This window comes from Bufo gargarizans, chromosome 5 (genome assembly GCF_014858855.1).
Source record: "Bufo gargarizans isolate SCDJY-AF-19 chromosome 5, ASM1485885v1, whole genome shotgun sequence".
In the NCBI taxonomy this organism is placed as follows: Eukaryota; Metazoa; Chordata; class Amphibia; order Anura; family Bufonidae; genus Bufo; species Bufo gargarizans.
Genome location: NC_058084.1, coordinates 65,507,608 through 65,532,464, shown reverse-complemented (window position 1 = coordinate 65,532,464; position 24,857 = coordinate 65,507,608). Strand labels below are relative to the sequence as shown.

At 43.7% G+C, this 24,857-nt stretch overlaps 1 protein-coding gene across 1 annotated transcript in view; it reads left to right on the top strand.

The window, feature by feature from the left end:
• The first annotated feature begins 1,606 nt into the window (after window positions 1-1,606).
• Window positions 1,607-24,857, top strand: part of STAU2 (staufen double-stranded RNA binding protein 2) — a 283,250-nt gene continuing 259,999 nt past the window's right edge. Inside the window, 3 exon segments of the mRNA XM_044294063.1 lie at window positions 1,607-1,699; window positions 21,545-21,782; window positions 24,483-24,613. Of these exon segments, the coding sequence (XP_044149998.1) occupies window positions 21,554-21,782; window positions 24,483-24,613 (360 nt within the window). The 5' untranslated portion in view covers window positions 1,607-1,699; window positions 21,545-21,553.

Below are 24,857 nucleotides of genomic sequence, written 5' to 3'. Positions count from 1 at the left end.
GTGGTATTATGTGCAGCACTGTGGTATGTTGTACTGTTGGGGTGGTATTGTGTGCAGCACTGTGGTATGTTGTACTGTTGGGTGGTATTGTGTGCAGCACTGTGGTATGTTGTACTGTTGGGGTGGTATTATGTGCAGCACTGTGGTATGTTGTACTGTTGGGTGGTATTATGTGCTGCACTGTGGTATGTTGTACTGTTGGGGTGGTATTATGTTCAGCACTGTGGTATGTTGTACTGTTGGGGTGGTATTATGTGCTGCACTGTGGTATGTTGTACTGTTGGGGTGGTATTATGTGCAGCACTGTGGTATGTTGTACTGTTGGGGTGGTATTATGTGCAGCACTGTGGTATGTTGTACTGTTAGGGTGGTATTATGTGCAGCACTGTGGTATGTTATACTGTTGGGTGGTATTATGTGCTGCACTGTGGTATGTTGTACTGTTGGGGTGGTATTATGTTCAGCACTGTGGTATGTTGTACTGTTGGGGTGGTATTATGTGCTGCACTGTGGTATGTTGTACTGTTGGGGTGGTATTATGTGCAGCACTGTGGTATGTTGTACTGTTGGGGTGGTATTGTGTGCAGCACTGTGGTATGTTGTACTGTTGGGGTGGTATTATGTGCTGCACTGTGGTATGTTGTACTGTTGGGGTGGTATTATGTGCTGAACTGTGGTATGTTGTACTGTTGGGGTGGTATTATGTGCTGCACTGTGGTATGTTGTACTGTTGGGGTGGTATTATGTGCAGCACTAAGATATTGCTGCCTCCGCCTACTTGCTTTGTCCCGCCTTCTGTCACTTTAGACCCGCCTACATGAGGCCACTCCACTCCAGTCCGGTTTTTACACTTTCCTAGACTTACTGATCGGCATCCTCTACAACTGTCCCTTGTGTGTGCGGGGAGGGGGGATTATATCCCACAGAGGACGGGGTTGACGGGGGCTATAAGTGGTGTAGGGTGCTATGGAGTATGTTGGCGCTATATAAAAGATGGGAAATAAATGAAATGACATGCCAGGACCATAACCACTGCGGATTCCGGGCTGTACAGAGACCGCTGAGGGTTTACATTTTGTCAGAACACTGGTCACACATTTCTCGCACATCAAAAGGATGTTACACAATCCAAATGGTCACCATGTGCCCTCCTCGTGCCCTCACTGCCCAATGTGACTGAATTGCAGGTTTATATCTCCAGTTACTGTTTAATACTAAGACTGCTTTCTGTGCTTCCAGCAACTTCTTCCCCTCCTCCTCCCTTTATCCCTCTGCTTCTGTGCTCTCCAGTAAGCAATTATTCTTCTGCACTACCTGGGTCTGACCACCTGGTGTCGCTAGAGATGTGAATAATGGCTGCTTTTCAGTGCCGACGAGCGTGAGGGCGGTGGACACTACCACCGCACAGACAGGGGAAGACATGTGACATTTTAGCTATAATACCCTAAAAAGATTACCTTATGTTAGAAAGTAAAAAATAGCGAAACTATATTACATATTGTTTTGTTATTTTGTAATCGTTGCTGTTTAGTAACACCCATCTTGTTGAAGCATACAGGACAGATGTGTTACTGTCTCCCCCTTCTCCGGGACTTGGTTTGTGCAGCCGCTGTCAGGGGAGGGGGCGGTGCGTGGACGCTCATTCTCTTTAGTGTTTGTCAATGTTGGAGGTGTGAGCAGCCCGGCCCGGGACAGCCAGGTAACTGTGCGACACGACACAAGGGCTGGCGATTGTCGTGACACACGTGTGACGTGCTGGTGTCTGCAGCCCCGCAGATAGCGGCTTCTCCCCGGGTATCACAGGCTGATGAATGCTGAGGCGCCCAGTGTATCTATCATAAGGCACATGCATAGAATGCAGGGAGCAGTGTGTACTGGGAGGTGTAGTGTGATACACAATGTGTGAGATACTGGGCAGTATTATATAGTGTGTGTGTGTGTGTGTGTGAGTGATACTGTGCAGCATTATATAGTGTGTGTGATACTAGGCAGCATTATATAGTGTGTGTGTGAGTGATACTGTGCAGCATTATATAGTGTGTGTGATACTGGGCAGTATTATATAGTGTGTGTGATACTGGGCAGTATTATATAGTGTGTGAGTGATACTGTGCAGCATTATATAGTGTGTGTGTGATACTGGGCAGTATTATATAGTGTGTGTGATACTGTGCAGCATTATATAGTGTGTGTGATACTGTGCAGCATTATATAGTGTGTGTGATACTGTGCAGCATTATATAGTGTGTGTGATACTGGGCAGCATTATATAGTGTGTGTGATACTAGGCAGCATTATATAGTGTGTGTGATACTGGGCAGCATTATATAGTGTGTGTGATACTGGGCAGCATTATATAGTGTGTGTGTGTGATACTGGGCAGCATTATATAGTGTGTGTCTGTGATACTGGGCAGCATTATATAGTGTGTGTCTGTGATACTGGGCAGCATTATATAGTGTGTGTCTGTGATACTGGGCAGCATTATATAGTGTGTGTCTGTGATACTGGGCAGCATTATATAGTGTGTGTCTGTGTGACTGGGCAGCATTATATAGTGTGTGTCTGTGATACTGGGCAGCATTATATAGTGTGTGTCTGTGATACTGGGCAGCATTATATAGTGTGTGTGATACTGTGCAGCATTATATAGTGTGTGTGAGATACTGGACAGTATTATATAGTGTGTGTGATATACTGTGCAGCATTATATAGTGTGTGTGATATACTGTGCAGCATTATATAGTGTGTGTGTGTGTGTGATATACTGTGCAGCATTATAGTGTGTGTGTGTGATATATTGTGCAGCATTATATAGTGTGTGATATACTGTGCAGCATTATATAGTGTGTGTGTGTGTGTGATATACTGTGCAGCATTATATAGTGTGTGTGTGTGATATACTGTGCAGCATTATATAGTGTGTGTGTGTGATATACTGTGCAGCATTATATAGTGTGTGTGTGTGATATACTGTGCAGCATTATATAGTGTGTGTGTGTGATATACTGTGCAGCATTATATAGTGTGTGTGTGATATACTGTGCAGCATTATATAGTGTGTGTGTGATATACTGTGCAGCATTATATAGTGTGTGTGTGTGTGATATACTGTGCAGCATTATATAGTGTGTGTGTGTGTGATATACTGTGCAGCATTATATAGTGTGTGTGTGATATACTGTGCAGCATTATATAGTGTGTGTGTGATATACTGTGCAGCATTATATAGTGTGTGTGTGATATACTGTGCAGCATTATATAGTGTGTGTGTGATATACTGTGCAGCATTATATAGTGTGTGTGTGATATACTGTGCAGCATTATATAGTGTGTGTGTGATATACTGTGCAGCATTATATAGTGTGTGTGTGATATACTGTGCAGCATTATATAGTGTGTGTGTGATATACTGTGCAGCATTATATAGTGTGTGTGTGATATACTGTGCAGCATTATATAGTGTGTGTGTGATATACTGTGCAGCATTATATAGTGTGTGTGTGATATACTGTGCAGCATTATATTGTGTGTGATATACTGTGCAGCATTATATAGTGTGTGTGTGTGATATACTGTGCAGCATTATATAGTGTGTGTGTGATATACTGTGCAGCATTATATAGTGTGTGTGTGTGATATACTGTGCAGCATTATATAGTGTGTGTGTGTGTGATATACTGTGCAGCATTATAGTGTGTGTGTGTGTGATATACTGTGCAGCATTATATAGTGTGTGTGTGTGATATACTGTGCAGCATTATATAGTGTGTGTGTGTGATATACTGTGCAGCATTATAGTGTGTGTGTGTGATATACTGTGCAGCATTATATAGTGTGTGTGTGTGTGATATACTGTGCAGCATTATAGTGTGTGTGTGTGTGATATACGTGCAGCATTATATAGTGTGTGTGTGTGATATACTGTGCAGCATTATATAGTGTGTGTGTGTGATATACTGTGCAGCATTATATAGTGTGTGTGTGTGATACTGTGCAGCATTTATAGTGTGTGTGTGTGATATACTGTGCAGCATTATATAGTGTGTGTGATACTGTGCAGCATTATATAGTGTGTGTGATACTGTGCAGCATTATATAGTGTGTGTGTGATACTGTGCAGCATTATATAGTGTGTGTGATACTGTGCAGCATTATATAGTGTGTGTGATATACTGTGCAGCATTATATAGTGTGTGTGTGATATACTGTGCAGCATTATATAGTGTGTGTGTGATATACTGTGCAGCATTATATAGTGTGTGTGTGATATACTGTGCAGCATTATATAGTGTGTGTGTGATATACTGTGCAGCATTATATAGTGTGTGTGTGATATACTGTGCAGCATTATATAGTGTGTGTGTGTGATATACTGTGCAGCATTATATAGTGTGTGTGTGTGATATACTGTGCAGCATTATATAGTGTGTGTGTGTGTGATATACTGTGCAGCATTATATAGTGTGTGTGTGTGATATACTGTGCAGCATTATATAGTGTGTGTGTGTGATATACTGTGCAGCATTATATAGTAGTGTGTGTGTGATATACTGTGCAGCATTATATAGTGTGTGTGTGTGATATACTGTGCAGCATTATATAGTGTGTGTGTGTGATATACTGTGCAGCATTATATAGTGTGTGTGTGATATACTGTGCAGCATTATATAGTGTGTGTGTGTTATACTGTGCAGCATTATATAGTGTGTGTGTATTATATAGTGTGTGTGTGTGATATACTGTGCAGCATTATATAGTGTGTGTGTATTATATAGTGTGTGTGTGTGATATACTGTGCAGCATTATATAGTGTGTGTGTGTGATATACTGTGCAGCATTATATAGTGTGTGTGTGTGTGTGAGATATACTGTGCAGCATTATATAGTGTGTGTGTGTGATATACTGTGCAGCATTATATAGTGTGTGTGTGTGATATACTGTGCAGCATTATATAGTGTCCCCGCACAGTCTGATAGTGTCCAGTCTGTGCTGCCAGTGTCAAACTGTGCAGGGACACACTCCCAACTGGTAACACCCAGGTGTACCTTTTATTTATTATATTCTAGCAGGAATAATAGAAGATAGTCTGAACATAGTTATAATGGAGCTCCAGCATTGGTGTAACACGGGGAATCCAAGTAGTTACTAAACAGACATGTCAGGAGAGGTGAGAGCTCCTCTTTAAGACGATGCCACTGTTCTGGTACTAGTTACGCCAGGCTGGCATAGATTTCAGATTCTGGCGCATGGATTTCCTGTGAAGGACACTAGATTTAAAAGCCATGGACACATTTGGGACTTTTTTATTATTATCGCATTCTACTCATTTTGGCTGCGAATCATTTTTCAGTTGGTCTTTACTAAAATGATCTGCCCTTTTCTCTGTGTATTTGCAGAGTAGCAGGTGTTCTGTTCAGAGTGAGTCCCGTCAGCTAGAAGCCCTCATCTCTGAACTCCTGACACCTCATAAACAGCTTCCTATGAAATGGTTTGCATAGTTGTCACATAGAATTAGAAAAGCAGTTTTTATTTTGTTGGCCCAAGGCTCCGTTTCTGAGTTATACTTTGTCTTAATATGCAAATTTGGCTTTTTGTGCAGTGAGGGCGTCACCATTGCTCTTAGTGCCCCCAAGATCCCCTCCTTTCTGTGGCCAACCCCTCCCTCACTACAGCCAGGGGGAGGGGCTGGCCACAGAAATGCGTGGAACTGAGGTTCAACAGGAGGAATGGTGATGGCCTCATTGCACCAAGGGCCTTATTGTCATATTAAGAAAAGTGTCGTAACTCGGGAACAGAACCTCGGATCAACAAAAGAAAAGCAGATTTTTTTTATCAGGTGAACCACAGCTATGTGTCTATGCAACACATTTGATAGGGAGGTCGCCGGTGACAGATTCTCTTTAAAAGGGTTTTCTGAGATTTTATACTCGCGACCTATCCTATGAGCTGTCAGGAGTTCAGAAATAAGAGATACACGTCAGGGCTTCTATCTGACAGGACTCGCTGTGAGGGCTAGTTCACACTTCAGTTAAAGGGGATTTCTCATTTTAGACAATGGGGGCATATTTCTAGGATGTGCCCTCGTTGTCTGATAGGCGAGGGACCCCCATTTATATCATGAACGGAGCCCTGAAAGTGTTATAGGGCGCACTGTGCATGCGCAGCTGTCCTCTATTCATTTTCTATGGGGCCACCAAAAAATAGATGAGCGCTGGCTGGGCTAATTCCGTCAGGCCCATAGAAGTGAATGGGAGCAGTGCCGGTCATGCGCGGTGCGCTCCCATTCACTTCTATGGGTAGAATGCTTGGTGGTGGCCAGATTGGAGTCCTTCAGCCACCGCTTTGCAGGGCTTTGTTCCATATATACAGTACAGACCAAAAGTTTGGACACACCTTCTCATTCAAAGAGATTTCTTTATTTTCATGACTATTAAAATTGTAGATTCACACTGAAGGCATCAAAACTATGAATTAACCCATAAAAGTGTGAAACAACTGAAAATATGTCATATTCTAGGTTCTTCAAAGTAGCCACCTTTTGCTTTGATTACTGCTTTGCACACTCTTGGCATTCTCTTGATGAGCTTCAAGAGGTAGTCACCTGAAATGGTTTTCACTTCACAGGTGTGCCCTGTCAGGTTTAATAAGTGGGATTTCTTGCCTTATAAATGGGGTTGGGACCATCAGTTGCGTTGTGGAGAAGTCAGGTGGATACACAGCTGATAGTCCTACTGAATAGACTGTTAGAATTTGTATTATGGCAAGAAAAAAGCAGCTAAGTAAAGAAAAACGAGTGGCTATCATTACTTTAAGAAATGAAGGTAAGTCAGTCCGAAAAATTGGGAAAACTTTGAAAGTGTCCCCAAGTGCAGTCTTGAAGGAGTTCCCAGAGATGCTTAGCACTTGTTGGCCCTTTTGCATTCACTCTGCGGTCCAGCTCACCCCAAACCATCTCGATTGGGTTCAGGTCCGGTGACTGTGGAGGCCAGGTCATCTGGCGCAGCACCCCATCACTCTCCTTCATGGTCAAATAGCCCTTACACAGCCTGGAGGTGTGTTTGGGGTCATTGTCCTGTTGAAAAATAAATGATGGTCCAACTAAACGCAAACCGGATAGAATAGCATGCCGCTGCAAGATGCTGTGGTAGCCATGCTGGTTCAGTATGCCTTCAATTTTGAATAAATCCCCAACAGTGTCACCAGCAAAGCACCCCCACACAATCACACCTCCTCCTCCATGCTTCACGGTGGGAACCAGGCATGTAGAGTCCATCCGTTCACCTTTTCTGCGTCGCACAAAGACATGGTGGTTGGAACCAAAGATCTCAAATTTGGACTTATCAGACCAAAGCACAGATTTCCACTGGTCTAATGTCCATTCCTTGTGTTCTTTAGCCCAAACAAGTCTCTTCTGCTTGTTGCCTGTCCTTAGCAGTGGTTTCCTAGCAGATATTCTACCATGAAGGCCTGATTCACACAGTCTCCTCTTAACAGTTGTTCTAGAGATGTGTCTGCTGCTAGAACTCTGTGTGGCATTGACCTGGTCTCTAATCTGAGCTGCTGTTAACCTGCGGTTTCTGAGGCTGGTGACTCGGATGAACTTATCCTCCGCAGCAGAGGATAAGTTCATCTGCTGCGGAGACCTCTTGGTCTTCCTTACCTGGGGCGGTCCGCATGTGAGCCAGTTTCTTTGTAGCGCTTGATGGTTTTTGTGACTGCACTTGGGGACACTTTCAAAGTTTTCCCAATTTTTCGGACTGACTGACCCTCACTTCTTAAAGTAATGATAGCCACTCGTTTTTCTTTACTTAGCTGCTTTTTTCTTGCCATAATACAAATTTTACCAGTCTATTCAGTAGGACTATCAGCTGTGTATCCACCTGACTTCTCCACAATGCAACTGATGGTCCCAACCCCATTTATAAGGCAAGAAATCCCACTTATTAAACCTGACAGGGCACACCTGTGAAGTGAAAACCATTTCAGGTGACTACCTCTTGAAGCTCATCAAGAGAATGCCAAGAGTGTGCAAAGCAGTAATCAAAGCAAAAGGTGGCTACTTTGAAGAACCTAGAATATGACATATTTTCAGTTTCACACTTTTTTGTTATGTATAGAATTCCACATGTGTTAATCCATAGTTTTGCTGCCTTCAGTGTGAATCTACAATTTTAATAGTCATGAAAATAAAGAAATCTCTTTGAGAAGGTGTGTCCAAACTTTTGGTCTGTACTGTAGGTGCGGGTCCCAGCAGTGGGACCTACACTTTTCTGACCATGGGGGCAAATCCTAGCGATATGCCCCCATTTTCTGAGATGAGAATACCCCTTTAAATGGTCAGTGATTTCCATCAGTTATTGGGAGCCACAACCAGGTGCAGGAACACAGAACAGGAGCAAATCTTTCCATTATACTTTATCTTTGTAGCCTCCAGTCCTGGTTTTGGCTCAGAATCACTGAAGTGTGAACTAGGCCTGAATAGGAAGCCTGCTACTCTGCAAATACACAGGGACTGACATCTGTACAGAGAAAAGACCTACTGAAAAAATTATTCCTAACCCAAAATGAGTAGACTGCAGTAATAAAAAAATATTGCCCCCCCCCCCACAGGTGTTTAAAGCCTTTAACAATGCATGTGCCAATATTCGGGAGAACGCTTGTTCCTGACTATCTGGCCATCTAAATGTGCAGCCTATCACCCGATGAATGTGCAAAACGCTTGTTCGTTGGGTGCAACTGTCGTTCCTACAGGCATCTAAATTATCATTTCCGGGCAGCAGATCGTCCTGTCTAAAGGCTACTTTCACATTCCGCTATTGAGATGCGTCATAGGATCTCAAACGCTTCGGTTTTGTCCCTATTCATTGTCAAATGCATTCCGTTCCGGTTTGGTTGCGTCCCCATCGTGGACAAAATAAAGCTGCAAGCAACGTTTTTCTGTATGCGATGTGGTGCAGAGCAAGACGGATCCGTCCTGACACACAATGTAAGTCAATGGGGATGGATCCGCCCTCCATTGACTTTCAATGTTGTTCATGACGAATCCGTCATGACTGTAAAAGGCATAATACAACCGGTTCCATTCATGACGGATGCATGCGGTTGTATCATTGTAACAGAAGCGTTTTTGCAGATCCATGACGGATCCACAAAAAACACTAGTGTGAAAGTAGCCTAAACAGTGATCTGCTGCCCAGAATCATTGCAGCTGTTTGGCCGCGCTTGCACAGTGTCCTTCCCATTCATTTCATTAGGACTTCTGAAAATAGTGAGCGTGCTGCTCGGCTAGTTTTGATGCTCCCAAAGAAATTAATGAAGGGTGGCCATGCATATGTGGTGCGACCTCTGGCACTTTGCGGTCTTTTCCATTTTAAGTATAGGTGCCGGTCCCAGAGATGGGACTTGAGCCTATCAGACATTGGGGGACTATCTTAGCGATATGCTCCTAATGTCCAAGATGGGAATACCCCATTAAAGATAAAACGTATTTACCAAACATTATGTGACATTTGATACATTTTGCTCAAATTACAGCAGTTCAGACTCCTGCAATAATGAATTCCCCCAGTGTGTTTGGTGGGAGTCGTCAGTGTCTCTGTGTCAGCCGGCCGAACCTTAGCGTCATCTGACCCTGTTGCAGTCGGGGGACATTGACCGTGTTATGTGACTTCTCTGTCGGCATCAACAAGGATAAAAACAAATATGAGCTGCTCTCATCACATAGATGTTGCGTCATATGACTCCAGGTGCTCCCCACTCTCCTACAGAGAATGGTATGGCCCATGTTTAGTTCTTTCACGCTCTTATTGCTCTCCAGATTCCCAGACGGTTATATTTGTACGGCATGATACTGTATCTAAACCTGTACATACATAGTGTGAGAGGCCTCCTAGGATTTGCATTGGTCAGTTTCAGGTTTTGTAACTGCTTTGAATACCAGCCTACCTCAAGTCTTGGCCAGACAAGTTATGCCTTGCATTTGTCTCATCTTGGACATGTATTGCATAAGCACAGGATATCCCTGGTTCGTATTCTGCACACTTTGGGCGAGATTTATAAAAACTGTTGTAAAGGAAAATTGACTTAGTTGCCCATAGCTGCCAATCAGATTCCACCTTACATTTTTCAGAGCTCCTTTGGAAAATGAAAGGTGGAATCTTGTTATGGACACCTAAGCCAGGCTTCCTTTAGACCAGTCATGATAAATCTCCTTCTATGGGTACTATCCAGGTGGAGATTACGCGGAGTGGTAACAGTGCGTATGCACGTCTCTACACAATGAAGCCTACAGGGGTTATGGAAACAGCAGAGCAAAGCTCAGTAGATGTGAATGGTTGGAGATAGCTGTCCAGCCACCTCTGTTCTGTGAGCACCTAAATGCTAACAAAGATGGCACCTTCCCCACCTGCGTGACATTTTTACTGTAGATGCCATAGATCTCTAAGGCTAGTTTCACACCAGTGGTGTGAATTCCTGAGAGAAGTAAGTATAATGGGGTCCGGCGGACATTCCGTCTCATCCGGCTGGCAATCGTAGAACCTGCCGGACACAAACTGCTTCGGTTTGTGTCTGGCCGATCCGCTGCTTGCCTGCTGAAACAGCCTGCCGGATTGTCGCTACCACTGGTGTGAAGGTAGCCTAAGATGGGAATACCACTCTTGGGATGCTACCACAAAATTTTTTGTCATGGCATTTCTTTTCTCCCAAAAACATCTGACTTGTGCAGGGAGTTTAATTGTGTTTTTTTTTATTTTTATGATGTTTATTGCCAAATAGTGTGTTTGAAGACATGGTTTTGTAATGACGTTTTTTTTTTTTCATGCCTTGCATTTTATATAGACGGGTAAGTTCAGTGAGTCATTTCAACGTTCGAGCAGTATGGAAAAATGCATTGGATAAAAAACACCTTTCAAGGGGATTTCTAGGTGTTTTCCCGAGGTTTCCTGAGTTAGGATACTATTTCTTAAAGGGGATCTGCACTTTGTTTTAACTGATGATCTATCCTCTGGAAAGATCATCAGCTTCTGATCGGCGGGGTTCCGACACCCAGGACCTCCACCGATCAGCTGTTTGAGAAGGCAGCGGCGCTCCAGCAGTGCCGCGGCCTTCTCACTGTTTACCGCCGGCCCACTGACGTATCAACTAGCGTGGGCGGGGCTAAGCTCCATTTCAGTGAACAGAGATTAGCCCCGGCCACGCTAGTTGATATTAGTCGTGACGTCAGTCAACAGTGAGAAGGCCGCGGCACTACTGGAGCGCCGCTTTCTTCTCAAACAGCTGATCGCCGGGGGTCCCAGGTGTCGGACCCCCGCCGATCAGAAGCTAATCTATCCAGAGGATAGATCATCAGTTAAAACAAACTTGTTTTGTATTAAAATATACTAGTATTACTACCCTAAGTGTTGTCCTTTGTCTAGAAAATCACTTTTATTAATATGGTAATTACCTTAGTAAGGAGCCCAAGGGGCTGTCCCTCCAGCCGTTGGAGCCCAGACGGGCCCCTTCTCCTGGAGCCCAGCACCGCCACACTGCTAATTTATTCACTCCTCATTGCCGGCTGGCACATGTACAGTGCGTCCTGTGAGGCCGATTCCAGGTGCTGACGTGTATCCACGGAATGCGTTTGCTGAGCCATCTGCGCATGCGCCATGGATACACATGTCAGCGCCTGGAATTGGCCTCAAAGGACGGGGGGTGCTGGGCTCCAGGAGAAGGGGCCCGTCTGGGCTCCAGCGGCTGGAGGGACAGTCCCTTGGGCACCTTACTAAGGTAATTACCATATTAATAAAAGCTATTTTTCTAGACAAAGGACAACACTTAGGGTAGTAATAGTATATATAATGATGTGATGATGGTAAAAGCTCTGTCGCTAAAATCCCGGTGACAGATTCCCTTTAAGCTAAATCGTTATCAGTTTGTTGAGAATTGAGCTATAATGGATGTTTATGAGCGGTCAGGAGTTCAGAGATAAGGGCAACACGTGAACTGTTAGGGCTTCTATCTGACTATGAACTGAAAACCTGCTACTCCACAGATATACAGAGACTGACATCTGTATAGAGAAAAGGGTGTTTTAATAAAGGCCAAAATGAGTAGAATGCAATAAAAAAAATGGCCCAAAGGTGTCCAAAGCCTTTAAATCTAGTGCACGCCACCAGAATTTTGGTGTTATTTATTGCCAGTGAGCCCACACAGGGGGCCAGATTCTTCTTAATGTAGCCTAGCAATAAGTGCTCATCCAAGGGTTTTCAAGGTGAGAAGCTCTAATGTTCTGATTATTATTGGCGGTCTGTACAATACAGGAATAACACCACTATTTACAAAATGACCCAGTGTGTGAGACTGAGCTTACTGAGCATGTGTGACCACCAGCTCTGGGCACATTAGGTGGACATTCTGCGAGAGCGTCAAAATAACACCAGGGGGTGCCATAACAAGTATGTTACAGCTTTTTCCGAGGGGTCCACGGTGACCATGCCAAAAATGGACCTGTGCATTCTTGGTGCGCTCTTGAAAACCATGCAGCAAAAACCCTTGGCCACGTGAACTGGGTCACGGCCTCACATTGACATTAACATATAAAGAAATAAACACTTGAATGAATCTATAGGATTCCACTTTTTGAATTGAATTACTGAAATTAACTTTTCAGTGATATTCTTCTTTGAGATGCACCTGTAGGTTTCCATTTCTTATGTGGTCACAGCAGTATTATAACATTTCGGTGGGAATGTATCCGGCTCTAGCTACACTCCAGAAGTATCCTGCATTTGTCATTCCGGAGAAGGTTGTGTAATCCTTCGCCTGCTCTGCGTCAGTGGGTGAATGCTGGAGTAATAGTGTGAGCGGCAGGTCCAGGCTTGGCACGTTGGGGTGATTTATCGTAGCTGCAGGTGTATCCGCACGTGGGAGAGTTCAGAACTGTAACCTAATTGTTAGAAATTAGTAGCTGAATTACGTTGCTGTGAAGTAATTACATTAAATCGGTTTAATACTTGCCATCGCTTTTCTAGACGTCTATCTGCAGGCACTAAGGCGAATCCGTCCCAGAGAACAGCAGGATCCTAACGCACAGTATGTTACTTGCGGTTTTTGCTGGTACTGTATTGTGGTTTTTCCACACAAGTATCCGCATTGAAAAACTACATGTAATCCATGTGCAGGTGGCCAAAGTCTGTGGGAGAAAACCGCTATACATGAGGTCAATTCCCGCACGGAAGTAGAAAAGTAAAGTGTACATGAGAATTGTCAACTCTTATTCACTTGCTTGTACTGTATTAGGGCGCAGTCACATGACCATAGCGTTCTGCGGATCCGCAAAATACGGATACTAACCATGTGCATTCCGCAATTTGCGCAACTGTAATAGAAAATGCCTGTTCTTGTCTGCGATTGTGGACAAGAATAGGGCATGCTCTATCTTTTTTGCGGGACCGAGAAACGGAGCCACGGATGCGGAAAGCAGGCGGTGTGCTGTCCGCTCCTTTTGCAGCCCCATTGAAATGAATGTGTTCGCATCCGTTATGCAAAATTGCAGAATGGATGCGGACTCGTTCGTACAACCGTCTGAACGAGCCCTTACACTGCTGTTTTTCTGCACAAAAATCTGCATGGAAAAACGTGCATAATCCATGTAACCTAAGGCCTCCTGCACACGACCTTTGTGTGGTCTGCAAAACACGGATACCGGCTGTGTGAGTTCTGCACTTTAAGGATTAGTACTAGGACTGCAGCTATCGATTATTTTAGTAATTAAGTATTCTACCGATTAATCGAGTACTCTAATAAAAAAATTAAAAAAAGCTAATTAAAATAATGTTTTCTATAAAAACTCATCAGTTCCCCTACCTTCAGTTTCCCCTTCAGTGCCATCCGTTCCCCCTCCAATGCAATTAGTTCTCCCAGCAGTGCCATCACCCCCCCCCCCCCCGTGTCACCAGCTTCCCCATGTCATCAGCTCCTCCTCCAATGCCACCAACTGCCCCCCACTGCCGTCAGTTCCCCCACTCACCCGCCTAGCCATCAGTTTCCAGCCACAGCGCCAGTGAACTATACTACTTACTTTTCCTGTAGGGGCGCTGACGACACTCCAGAGATCTTCCATCCTCTTCTTCACATGCTGCACTGGGACCTGAGATCACACCATCAGGTCATCTTGCGTGCGCTGTGCGGGCAGCCATGGAGCTTGAGTAATAGCAAGCTCTTCCCTCACATTTCATGGTCGCATGGCACAAACCAATCATTGATGCAAAAAATGATTCGTTAAAAAAGACTTTATTTTGGAAAGTGTCCCTTCTCTCTTCTGGGAAGTATTCTATGTAAAAATAAATAATTAAATAAAAAACTGAAGAGGGAAGATGTAGCTATGTATCTATCCATCATGGGTGGTTTGTCTCCACTGCAGGACCGGGGTGAGGAGGAGTTTGGATGGAACGATGGCTATACATGTGCACTGCCCCTCCTATCTTAGGCCTCATGCACATGACCATATTTTGTATCAGTGTCCGAACCGCAATTATTATTATTTTTTTTATACAATTAGGACATCAAACACAAGTCATCAGTGATTTGTAGACCGCAAAACCGATAGGTCATGTGCATGAGGCCTTGGTCTGTGGGGCTGGCGGAGACAGTCTAGTAAAATGCTTAACCCCATAAACATTGATTGGCGCTGCAGGGCACATGTGCGACCCCTTTGTATATGTGATGAATGTTTTTGGAGGAATAATCTGCCTTAATAATATTGTGCATTGTGTTTATAATAAACCTATGGCAGAATATAGTGCAAATTACCCCGTTCTAATGTGCACCATTCAATCGAAAGAAACGTAATCTTCGTGTAAAGCATCTGCCATTGGTATTAACACCCCTAATGTTTCAGCGCTTTTGGTGCAGGTCAAGGCTCGGGATCCAGATCTCTGTGCAGTTAGAGCAGATGGTCCCCTGTCCTCGCATGTGCCTGGTGTGTCTGATGACTCAATGATAGGACAGAACTGACCAGATCTTTGTATACAGGCAGAATAGGTTAAAGCGTTAATAACTAAATGCTGAAGCTTAAAGGGAGCCTGTCATCAACTTTATGCTGCCCATACTAACCGCAGCATAAGGCCTCATGCACACAGCCGTTGTTTCGGTCCGCATCCGAGCCACAGTTTTGGCGTCTCGGATGCGGGCCTATTCACTTCAATGGGGCCGCAGAAGATGCGGACAGCACTCTATGTGCTGTCCGCATCCGTTGCTCCGTTCCGTGGCCCCGCAAAAAAAATAATATATAACATGTCCTATTCTTGTCCGCACTTTCTGGACAAGAATAGGCAGTTATACTAAAGCTGTCCGTGCCGTAACGCAAATTGCGGAACTTACATGGACGCCATCCGTGTTTTGCGGATTCGCAATTTGTGGACCACAAAACACACCACGGTCGCATGCATGTAGCCTACAGTAGAGACAGGTGAGTTGATTTCAGCGGTCCGTCATTTATAAGTAAGTGGTTGCCAAGAACCAACATCACAATCATTGCAGACTGGGCCTGGAAAAGAGTCCCGGCCACCTGAGAAGAGTCCTGGTTATTCATGAATTCCTGCTCTCCCGCCCCCACCTGCTGATGGCTGACAGTCTTCTACCTAGTTTTCTCCCTTTCTCTCTAGGAGAGAACTGCCAATCATCAGCAGATGGGGGAGAGCAGGAGATTAGGAATAACCAGGACTCTTCTCAGGTAGATGTGACTCTTCTCCAGGCCCGGGCTGCAATGATTATGATGCTGGTTCTCAGCAACCACTTACTTTTAGCTCATGAGTGACACACCACTGACATCTGCATCAGTGAGTTCAGTGAAAAGTTGATGACAGGTTCCCTTTAAAGGGGTTGCACAAGAATGTGTGTGTGTTTTTTTTTTTTTTTTTACACACTCACACACTCACACTTGGCTAGACCTGTGAAGGAAAGATGACTTACCTGCTTCCTGGAGCCCGCTCCCCAATTTTTCTCCTGCAGGCCTACGATGCTATGCTGGGCTCCCTCAATGTCTGGTTTGACATCTCCACAGCCAATCACTGGCCGGGCCTGAGACTGGGTCCCCTTTTGTAATGTGACAATTTTTCATGACGTAAGGGGAGCTGGTGACCGGATGCTCGCATTGAGGGAGCTCAGCGGAGCATCACATGCTTGCAGGAGAAGGAGCGGAGCGCTGGCACCAGGAAGCAGGTAAGTCGTCTTCCCTTTACAGACCCTGTGGGAGGAATGAGTCCCCGTCCCCCCCCTCATTTTTCACAACCCCTTTAAAGTGAACCAGTTGGGTGATTTGTGCCTCCCTATCTGAGAGCAAGATATGATGGAGGAAGAGAAGCTGATCTCTGTGAGAGTCCTGATGACCCTGCCCACACAAGATAATTGACAACCTTCTGTGTACACACACACTGATAGGAGAGTTGTCAATCATCCTGTGTGGGCCGATGTAATCAGGACTGTCCCTCTTGGGAGTCCTGCCGGGGGTATACTCTGCTTTGTACTCTGAAATTGTCCTCCGAATCATGTAAAGTGATATATTGCAGAGCTCACCTTCGCTCCCTCTATCATATCTTGCTCCATGATTTGGCAGCAGATATCACCTGACAGGTTCACTTTAAGGCTAATGTCAGACGAGCGTGTCTACTGCGGGAAACGCGTTCCGTGTCGGAGCATGATTTTCCCTTATGTACACTACTCCTGTGTCATGAGCGCACGGCATTATAATGATTTATAATGCTGTGTGTCTCTGCCTGACCTTGCTGTATTCATGATGGCATTATGTGAGTACAAATCATTGCAGCAAAAGTCAAGCAGAGACATACAGCATTATAAATCCTTATAATGCTGTGTGCTGATGTCACAGAAGCAGTGTACATAACGGGACATCGAGCTCCCACATGGAGCGTGTTTCCCGCAGTGGACACGCTCGTCTGACATTAGGCTAATCGGGTTGTCTGCTTTGACTGTCTTGGCAGTATACTGGTCATGATGTCCACCTGTTCACACCTCCAGAGATCACCAGTAATCTTGCGGAAACTTGGAAGTAAATCTTCAATTTCCCTGCAGTACCACCACAAGGAAAATTAGGAATTACACAGTAGCCATTCAAATCAATGGGATATCTGTGTGATTAATGTAGGACAGGACCTCCAGCGTGAGAGACACTTATTGCAACTGCTGACCACTGTTGCCAAAAGATGAGGGTCCTGAAAAAAAAAGACCCCTTTAAACTCAAAATTCTGTAAAATAGGGCTTATGAAAATATACATTTTAAACTGACAAACCCTTAAACCCCTTCCCGACCTATGATGTACTACTACCACTGCGTTCCCGCAATATGTAATAGTACGTCATAGTGATCGCACGGGCGTTCACTGCAGGGGCCCGGCAGTCCGTGGTAGTCGGGCCCCTGCTGTATCCGCCGGAATCGCTGTAAAAGCCGATGTTGGGGGATTAACCCCTTCTATGCCGCGGTCCGCACTGACCGCGACATAGAAGGGGTTTGTGTCGGGTGATTGATCGCATCAATTCCCCGCGCTGCTGTGGCGGGCACCCGATGCGTGACAAGGCAGCCTGATGCCGTGCAGAGGCTGCCCAATACCTTGCACGGCATCAGGACCTGCCTTCTACGGGTGCGGAGGAGATCCAGCCTCAGGCTGGGTCTCCTAGGCAACCTGTTAGTGTATGACTCAGTGTCATGCACTAACAGGCAATGAATTACAATACAGATGTATTGCAGAGAGGTTTAGACCCCCAAAAGTGAACATCATAAAAAAAGTAAAGAAAAAAATGTTTTTAATAAAATTATTAAAGTAAAAAAGAAGAAAAACGCCCCTTTCCCCTTATTTTATGATAAAAAACAAAACCCACACATATTAGTATTGCCGCGTCCGTATTGACCAGCTCTATAAATATATCACATGATCCACCCTTTCCAATAAATAGCATAAGAAAAATATAAACGGTGTAAAAAAAAGAGAGCCATTTTTGTCATAAAAATATCACATGACCTAACCACTGTATAAAAAAAAAAAAAAACGCTGCCAAAACATCATTTTTTTGTCACATTATATCACACAAATTGCTACAGCAAGTGATCAAAAATATAGTTACAATCAGACCGTCAACTCATCCTGCAAAAAATGAGACCCTACCTGAGAGAATCGGTCTAAAAATAAAAAAGCTATTGCTCTCAACCTATGGAGACACTAAAATATCTTTTTTCGGTTTCAAAAATGCTATTATTGTGTAAAACTTAAATAAATAAGAAAAAGTAAGACATATTAGGTATTGCAATGTGCGTAACGATCTGCTCTATAAAAAAAAGTCACATGACCTAATCCCTCAGGTAAAACGTAATATAGAGCAATTAAAAATCATATGTACCCCAAAATAGTACCAATAAAACTGGCACCTTATCCCGTAGTTTCCAAAATGTGGTCACTTTTTTGAGTTTCTACTGTAGGGGTGCATCAGGGGGGCTTCAAATGGGACATGGCATCTAAAAACCAGTTCAACTAAATTTTCCTTCCAAAAATTATATGGCGTTCCTTTCCTACTGCGCCCTGCCGTGTGCCCGTACAGCAGTTTACGATCACATGTGGGGTGTTTCTGTAAACAGCAGAATCGGGGTAATAAATATTATGTTTTATTTGGCTGGTAACCCTTGCTTTGCTACTGGAAAAAATTGATTCAAATGTAAAATCTGCCCAAAAAGTGAAATTCTGAAATTTCATCTCCATTTTCCATAAATTTTTGTGGAACACCTAAAGGGTTAAAAAAGTTTGTAAAATCAGTTTTGTATACCTTGAGGGGTGTAGTTTCTAAAATGGGATAATGTTTGGGTGGTTTCTATTATGTAAGCCTCACAAAGTGACTTCAGACCTGAATTGGTCCTTAAAATGTGGGTTTTGGAAATTTTCCAAAAAATTTCAAGATTTGTTACCAAACTTCTAAGCCTTCTAACGTCACCAACAAATGAAATGTAATTTTCAAAATGATTTAAACATGAAGTAGACATATGGGGAATGTAAAGTAATTACTATTTTTGGAGGTATTGCTATCTATTATAAAAGTAGAGAAATTAAAAATTGTAAATTTGGTATTTTTTATGAATAACATTTTATTTTTATTTATTTTTTACATTTTAGTACGATATGTGACGAGAAAACTATCTCAGAATGGCCTGTATAAGTAAAAGCGTTTTAAAGTTATCACCACATAAAGTGACACTGGTCAGATTTGCAAAAAATGGCCTGGGCAGGAAGGTGAAAACAGGCCCGGGGTTAAAGGGCAATTATGTACATGATTATGTAGGCAGCCATCTTGCCTGAGCTGCTGTTTAACAGCATTTAGTGTTATGCTTTACAGCAACCCCATGGGCCATAGACACAATAGACAGGAGATGACTTGGTAAAATAGATGGGACATGTTTTTAGGGCAGTGACTTATGCAGAGAGGGGGAGTAGCTGAGACATCACGTGTTATGAATAGTGAATCATGTGTTATCTGTACAGAGGTGTTATTTGTCATTGTAATCCTGCCTGTGATAATGAGATGATGGTAAGGCCCCATGCACACGGCCGTGTTTGACAGCCGTGTGCGGGCCGTGGAACCGCGGCCTGGATCCCTCCTGAGAGCAGGAGCGCACGGCGTCACTGGTTGCTATGACGCCGTGCGCTCCCTGCTGCCGGCACAGTACAGTAATACACTGGTATAGATCATACCAGCGTATTACTGTATTGCGGCGGCAGCAGGGAGCGCACGGCGTCATAGCAACCAGTGACGCCGTGCGCTCCTGCTCTCAGGAGGGATCCAGGCCGCGGTTCCACGGCCCGCACACGGCTGTGAAACACGGCCGTGTGCATGGGGCCTAATTATGATTTGCCATTGAAGTTTTTAGTTAATTGTTCTTAAATACACACCTCATTGATTAGGCTGTAACGCAGTCTGGGGCGCACTGGCTCTTCTAGATCCTACAGGGAAATTTCCCAGCCGGGCCCTCTTCAAGGCTGCCAGCCAGGTACATAAAGATCTGATTCTCTCAGCATTAAAATTAATTTAACGAAAGTGCTAGTGATGGGCGAAGTGAGCTTTGGATGCTACATCCAAAATAGCTTTGTTCAGAGCTTTGGAATAATACTGTATGGAGATCAGTCTCAGTACAGTATTAGAATGTATGGGCTCCGATGAGCCGAATTTGGTTATTCGCAAAGTTCCGCATGACTTTGTTGAATAACTTCGGTAGTTGATTTTTAAACCACTTTAAAATTTAAAACCGAACTCTGCTTTGATTCCGACTGGTACCTTGTGCCCCATAGGCTGATTTTGATTAGAGGAAGTATAAAGCTGTAGCCTGCTCTCATTGTATTTATTGGAAGCCATTTGGCACCAGGAGAGGTATAGAGTAGGCTCAGTATGCATGTTGGTACCTGCATCCCTGGATTTAATGGAGGCCATTATGGCACTAAAAATGGTAAAAAGCAGAGTGCACCCAGCATGCATGTGGAACCTGCACTCCCTGAATTTTAAGGTGGCCATTTTGACACATAACAGGTAGTATTTAGTGTTAGGTTCCCTCTTTGAGAGATCGCCTTGACGTTTGGCAGACGGGTCCAAATAATTTTGTACAAAATGTATTTGCCAAGAATCTCAAATTTGTATAGTAAGCGTAGCATTATCACCATAATGTTTTCTATAAGTATGACATTATTGTACTTTGTTTGCATTATACAGCTAGAAGCATAATTTTATTATAGTACTACAATACTTATATAGTAGCGAAGTTCACACTGACCACCGAGGCCGACAGGGATGATCCACCTACGTTCCACAGGATAGCAACCCTAGAAAGGTCAACACCTCCTAAAGTTTGACTTGAGTCTGCAACATGGACCTGACTTGATGGTTGGCTTCCCAGAGGCATAAGTAACTATGTCCTTTGTTTGTCTTTGGTTTTCTGAGTACAGTTTTTAAATTGTGATAATGGGACTACAGGCTCTTTAAATAATCATTTAAAAAAAATAAAGTGTGAACAGTTCCCATTGCTTCTAATGACAACCATTTTGAACAAAAACTGCAAAAATGTCTGTCGTCAGGAATGTAGTGGCCTAACGGAGAACATTGCATTTGTGCCTGGCAGGGGATGGAATGGGTGCAATCGGGGGGTGTTGTTCCTATCTGGTTAGGTAGTCTAAAGCTACTGTAGTAGAGTTGTATATTCAAATTGCAAATATGCTTGTGCGAAAGAGGCCCAAAAAATATCAGATTGTAAAGTGTAGTAAAAGTGAACTTTGAAATAAAAACCAAAACCCAAAAAACCCCATCAAATTATGTGAACAAATGCAACATGATCTGCCGTATAAAACCATTTTTTTCCACGTTCTTTTTAAAGGGGCAGATTAATCAACAGGGGATAAGCGATGGATACTATACATGTATATGTATACTATTATGTAACACTATAATATTATACCGCCTGACATGAGCCGTGTACTGTATGTAACCAAATGTTTCTGTTTTCACATGTCTCAGAGCTAGAGAATGGCACACATTAAGGCACCATCATCTGCATCCATGTGTGACTCTTCTTTTTCGTCTGTGCTACCCGCTCCTGCCACAAGTACCAGTCAGATGAGTGTGCAAAGCTCCCTGAATGGATCTGCTACAGAATTACCCGCAGATAGCCCCATCGAAAGTCTTGTGGATTCATCATCCTCTGTGAGCTCGCCAGGCGTGGCCAGGGAAGAAGGGCCAGCCAAACTCTTGGAAGGTACAGTGCAATTCGGGACTTAGCGTCAAGCACCTCCTATGGAAAGCTGCAGAACATCAGGATTTTGGTACAGATGTAGCAAATGATACCTTGACACCTAATGTGTTAAATACACAGTTGCAGTAAACGTTAAATTAACACTTAAAGGGCATCTGTCAGCAGATTTGTACCTATGAAGCTGGTTGACCTGTTGCATGTGCGATTGGCAGCTGAAGGCATCTGTGTCGGTCCCATGTTCATATGTGTACACAGTGCTGAGAAAAATGATGTTTTTAGTATATACAAATGAACCTCCAGGAGCAATGGGGGACGTTATTATTACACCTAGAGGCTCTGCTCTCTCTGCAACTGTCATGCCCTCTGCACTTTGATAGGACCAGGCGTTATGATGTTTTCATTGCCTGGTCCTGTCAAAGTGCAGAGGACGCAGCAGTTGCAGAGAGAGCAGCGCCTCTAAGAGTAACTGCAACACCCCCGTTGCTCCTAGAGGCTCATTTGCATATCAATTAAAACATAACTTTTCCCAGCAATGCGGACACATATGAACATGGGACAGACACAGATGCCTTCAGCTGCCAAGCGCACATGTAACAGGTCAGCCAGTGTCATGGGTACAAATCTGCTGACAGATGCCCTTTTAAAGGGAGTCTCTCAGCAGGAAATAATTGTTATATATGCTGACATCATTGTTCTAAATGCCCTTTGCATGCCCCACTGTGCCCCCCTGCAGTTTTAGTGCCATGTATGTTAATACTGAGCATCAGTACAGGAAGGAGATGCCAGGGTTTCTCAGTGGGCATCTCCTTCTTCCTGGCTGTGTCGTGGTCCAGTCTGAACCGACTGCGCCACAGCCATGGAGAAAAAACTGCCTGGCAGTGATGCGCTCTGCTGCTATTTTACTATTTTGTGAGAAGATAACACAACAAGTAAGGAGTGCGTAACACACCAATAATGAGTAATAACAATCAAATTTATTAATGTATCAATTAAAAATGAACATGATTTACAGTACATATACATAAACAAGCAGGGACTAACCACAGTCATACATCACCCTGCTGTCAACCCTCTCACAGTAATAATGATTAGTATACCCCAGATGATCAATGAAAAAATTGAAACAATGTCCTCCGAATATACACGAAACGCGCCAAGAGGTGCACTAATGTATAGGGCAGCATACCAGGATTGCTGGGGCTGACACAAGGGCAATGGCGCTCCTCGACGCGCGTTTCCTGAGGAAGCGAATATACGCGAAACGCGCGTTGAGGAGCGCCATTGCCCTGGTGTCAGCCCCAGCAATCCTGGTATGCTGCCCTATACATTAGTGCACCTCTTGGCCGTTAGACTTGTTTGTTCTGTGCCTTGGTAGTGTGTTGCCTTGATCTACATGGGGCACGCACGTATTTGCATCTATACCTCGTACTTTTTGATCCACCATATCTATTAGGACATTGTTTCCATTTTTTCATTGATCATCTGGGGTATACTAATCATTATTACTGTGATAGGGTTGACAGCAGGGGGATGTATGACTGTGGTTAGTCCCTGCTTGTTTATGTATATGTACTGTAAATCATGTTAATTTTAAATTGATACATTAATACATTTGATTTTTATTACTCATTATTGGTGTGTTACGCACGCCTTACTTGTTGTTATCTTGTATGCTTTGGAGTGTACCTTTTTCATTGAGACCTCAGGTGATTTAATTATTTTGTGAGAAGAGTTAAATTCTTGAACATCCATGTTTCTGAGAATGGGTCGGTCCTCGCCTCAATCGCTAGTGGCTGCTCAGGTTGAAGAAGTTGAGAATTGGAAACTCTTGGCCAGATTTATTATTAGCTCAGGTCAGAATCATGGAGTGAAAAAGTCCCAAACGCTAAAACTGCGCACAAATTTACGACTTTTTCCTGCTCTGCACTATGCTCGCCAGTTTTCTGAAAGTGGGCGTGCTTTCTTATGTAAATTAATCTCTAGACAGATTTACTATTGGGACTATTAAAAAAGTCGCAATTTCACTCCAGTGAGGACCATGCTTATCTTATGAGACTTTTTAATAGAACATGCGACTTTTTCATAAAAAACGTGCGACTTATGTAAAGCTGCTTACTGACGGATAAACTGCTACCGTCAAACCACATTTATTACAGTCTTAAAGGGCCGATCATAAATCTGACTTGGCTAAAACTGACTTTAGCCATATGTTAAAGTGGAGTGAGTCAGAGTCATGATAAATCTGGCCCTGTGTGTTTTCTGCCTGCTCACTTCTATATTGATGAGCTGCTTTCTGATGGTGGACCTGTTCTCAGAATCAGTGGAGGGCTCACGGCTCAACTAGGGTTTCTATATATTTTTTTTCCCCAACTAGCCCGAGAGTGTGGGGTTTATCAGAAAGGGGGGAGGTGGGTGTCTTTATGGAAAAAGGGTACATGGACCAAGATGCTCTATTTTGAAAATTGCTCCACCACTCTGATAGTAACGTTCTGTATCAAAGTAACCCAAGTAATAGTTGTTATCGAGCTAGACAAGAGTCCCTGCCCCCCATTTATTGGTGCAGGTCTAGACAGCCGCACTAAACTTCCGCCATTTATAGGATTAGTCAATCTGGGCCAATATACATGAATCTATAATCATATGCTGAAAATGACTCGTGTTTCTTAAGATTTCCCTGTAACCCATTTCTTTGTCTCTGTTCAGTGCCTCTCCATGAAAACATGACAAACCCCAAAGAGAAAACGCCAATGTGTTTGGTGAATGAGTTAGCCCGCTTTAATAGGATTCAGCCACAATATAAACTTCTAGATGAAAGAGGACCAGCGCATTGCAAGGTAGAGCGGCTGCATCTGTCTCTAAACAGTATAAACCTCTACTTATTGTAGAAATCAGTTGTACATGTGAGTATTGCAACCCCTGTGATATACCAGTATCTACACCTACCTGTAGTCCCCCTCTATCCGGCTTCAGTAAAGATTCATCAACCTTCTCACCCACCAAAAGGATTGGGCATTGGATTTCAACATGCTCTATCGTTTTGTTCTCAGGCAGATACGTTCCTTTCCGTGGTGTCGGTCA